The following is a 2,441-nucleotide window of genomic DNA, read 5'->3' on the forward strand; positions in this document are numbered from 1 at the left end:
GCAGGAACAAGGCCAGAACCCAGATGTCCTGATTCCTAGTCTGATAGGTTTTCTGCTGCAGCCCGCACCTCTCTGCCTCTGGGCTGTGGCTCCCTGAGTGTCCTGTCTGAAAGCCCCTCATCTCCCCATATTAGGTAGCAAGGGAGCAGGCCCTCTCTCTGCCTGACTCCTCCCAGCTCCAGTTTCACCCTAGGGGCCACACCACTTCCCCAGGAACCTGGAGCATACCTCATAAGACACATCCCTTCAGGAACAAAGGTACCATGCAGCCCTGGACCCTCCTCATGGCTGCCCTCCTGGCTTCTGTCTGTAACCAGTTTCTGGGGACTGGGTGGGGGACAGGTGGGGGTGGATAGGTTCTGACCCAGGGAACCCTTGGGAGGTGGCCTGATGATCCTGGATCATGATGGGTGCTGGGCAGGAGCCAAGGACTCCCCAGAGGCTAATCCACCTACTCAACCCTACTGTTTTTGCAGGAGCTGTGGAGGCACAGGATGCCTCCCTTTTGGGCTTCATGCATGGCTACGTGCAGCAAGCCAGCAAAAGAGCCCAGGACGCACTGACCAGTGTACAGGAGTCCCAAGTGGCCCAGCAGGCCAGGTACACCCTCACTTCCCATCCTAGGTGCCAGCTCCCTCTGCCCCCACCTGCCCCTGACTTGGTGACAGCCCCAGTAGTGGGGCCGTGGCTCTTCCGCACCCATCCTGGACCTGCACCTCTCTGAGCCTCCATGCCCTCCTGGTCTACAAAACAGGGCTCCCTCACAGGGCTTTTTCGGGCTGCCTTGGAGAGACAATGGAGGCCTCTATCCCCCCTGGCATAGTCTCTCTTTGCCATCTCTCCTTTCTCCCTCAGGTGCCCTACGCGGCTCCAAGGAAGGCCAGTTGAGGCCTCACTTCCATTTTCCTCTTCTGACAGCCTGGCCAGCAGTTCGGCTGGGACACTCCCCCAACCTCATTTCAGCCCAGTGTGTGTGTCCATGTGTGTGTCTAGGTCCAAGCGCTGGGCCTGTCCTTCCTCTACCACATTGCCCTGCCTGCCAGCCGCTCCTCCCGCCTCCATGCCACCAGCATTGGCTGGCGTTTATGCAGCAGAAGCATATTCACAAACGCTGTCAGTCCTCAGAACTGACTGTGGTGTAGGTATTATTTTCTCCATTGTGCTGATGCAAAAATCAAGGCTCAGAGAGGTTAAGTGACCTGCCCCAGATCATATAGCCAACAAATCCGGTGATGACTTTCCAAATGAGAAACTGTCTCCCTCTGCTTTATCTCACTCAGAGCCACCAGGTTGTATAATTCTTGGGGCGACGTTTGTCTAGGACAGAATCGCAGACCTGACCTTACACATCCTCCCGCCCAGCCGCTCCTCTCCAGTTCGCCCCAGAACAGTGGGGGCACAAGTATCTGTCCAACCTGGTAACAAGCCTGGGTGAAGCTGCAGGGGACCCTGCCTAAGGTCTCAGGGGTGTTGCTGGGTGAGGTTGAGAGGGTGAGGGGAGAGGTGGGGTTCTGTGGGGACCCCCTCTCGTCCTCACCTATATTGTTTCTCCTTACTGATTACCCCCCAGGGGATGGATGACAGATGGCTTCAGGTCCCCGAAAGATGATGGGAGTACACTTATGGGCACGTTCTCCAGCTTCTGGGATTCAACCCCCGAGGCCGCACCAGCAGCCTCAGACCTCAAGACCCTGAGTCTGTGTGTCCATCCATCCTACCAGCTCCTAAAGTTCACACGAGAGGGACAGCATTCTGTGTCCTCCCATCCCACCCCCAGACCTGGCCCACACCCAGGCATGCTGTCCTCCCAATAAATCTGGACGAAAAGCTGCACATGCCGCATATATTTGGGCTTGGGCACGGCCGGGCTGTTCTGCAGGCAGGTGTGGGCCTGAGCAGGCCTAGGGCTAGTATGGTTCCCACCTCTTAGTGTCTGGGTCCAAGTTTCTTCATCCGTTAGGTAGGAATAACACTACTTACCCTGCCTGCCTCGACAGGTTTGTGTGGAGGAGCAAACAGGCTCATAGGCTTGACAACACTTTGATAACCTATCAAATGCTGTACAATGGGACTTGAATGTGTACTCTGTGTCGGTTACTGTGCCTGGCATTTCCATGTCATCAGAGTTGAGACTGTGTGTGTTCACCAGAATCACAGAGCTGTCTTACGCTATCTGGGCCACCTGGTCTCTAAACCGCACTTCAAGGAACAAGGCCACTGGGGCAGTGGTTGGGGTAAGGTGCAGCGTGGCTCTGATCTTGCCTCTGTCAAGTTATATCAGTGTCAGTTTCTTATCTGTAAAGTGGGCACAAGAATATCTCTTCCACTGGAGGTTTGTTGAATGAATGAATGAAATGAGACAGTGCCTAGCACCTGGCACCCCAATGGTACCTGGTGAGTGGTTGTTATTGTTGCTGTAGGCAGAGCTGATTATCCCCTTG

General features: G+C 55.3%; 1 protein-coding gene across 1 annotated transcript; it reads left to right on the forward strand.

Annotated features, from left to right (window-relative positions):
- The first annotated feature begins 263 nt into the window (after nt 1-263).
- APOC3 (apolipoprotein C3) lies at nt 264-1,814 on the forward strand. The gene is given in 3 exon segments (XM_045837467.1): nt 264-309; nt 477-600; nt 1,571-1,814. Coding segments are annotated over 3 exon segments (414 nt in total).
- Nucleotides 1,815-2,441: the final 627 nt, after the last annotated feature.

This window comes from Phyllostomus hastatus, unplaced genomic scaffold, assembly GCF_019186645.2.
Source record: "Phyllostomus hastatus isolate PE091 unplaced genomic scaffold, TTU_PhHast_1.1 phas_contig_113, whole genome shotgun sequence".
Classification (NCBI taxonomy): domain Eukaryota; kingdom Metazoa; phylum Chordata; class Mammalia; order Chiroptera; family Phyllostomidae; genus Phyllostomus; species Phyllostomus hastatus.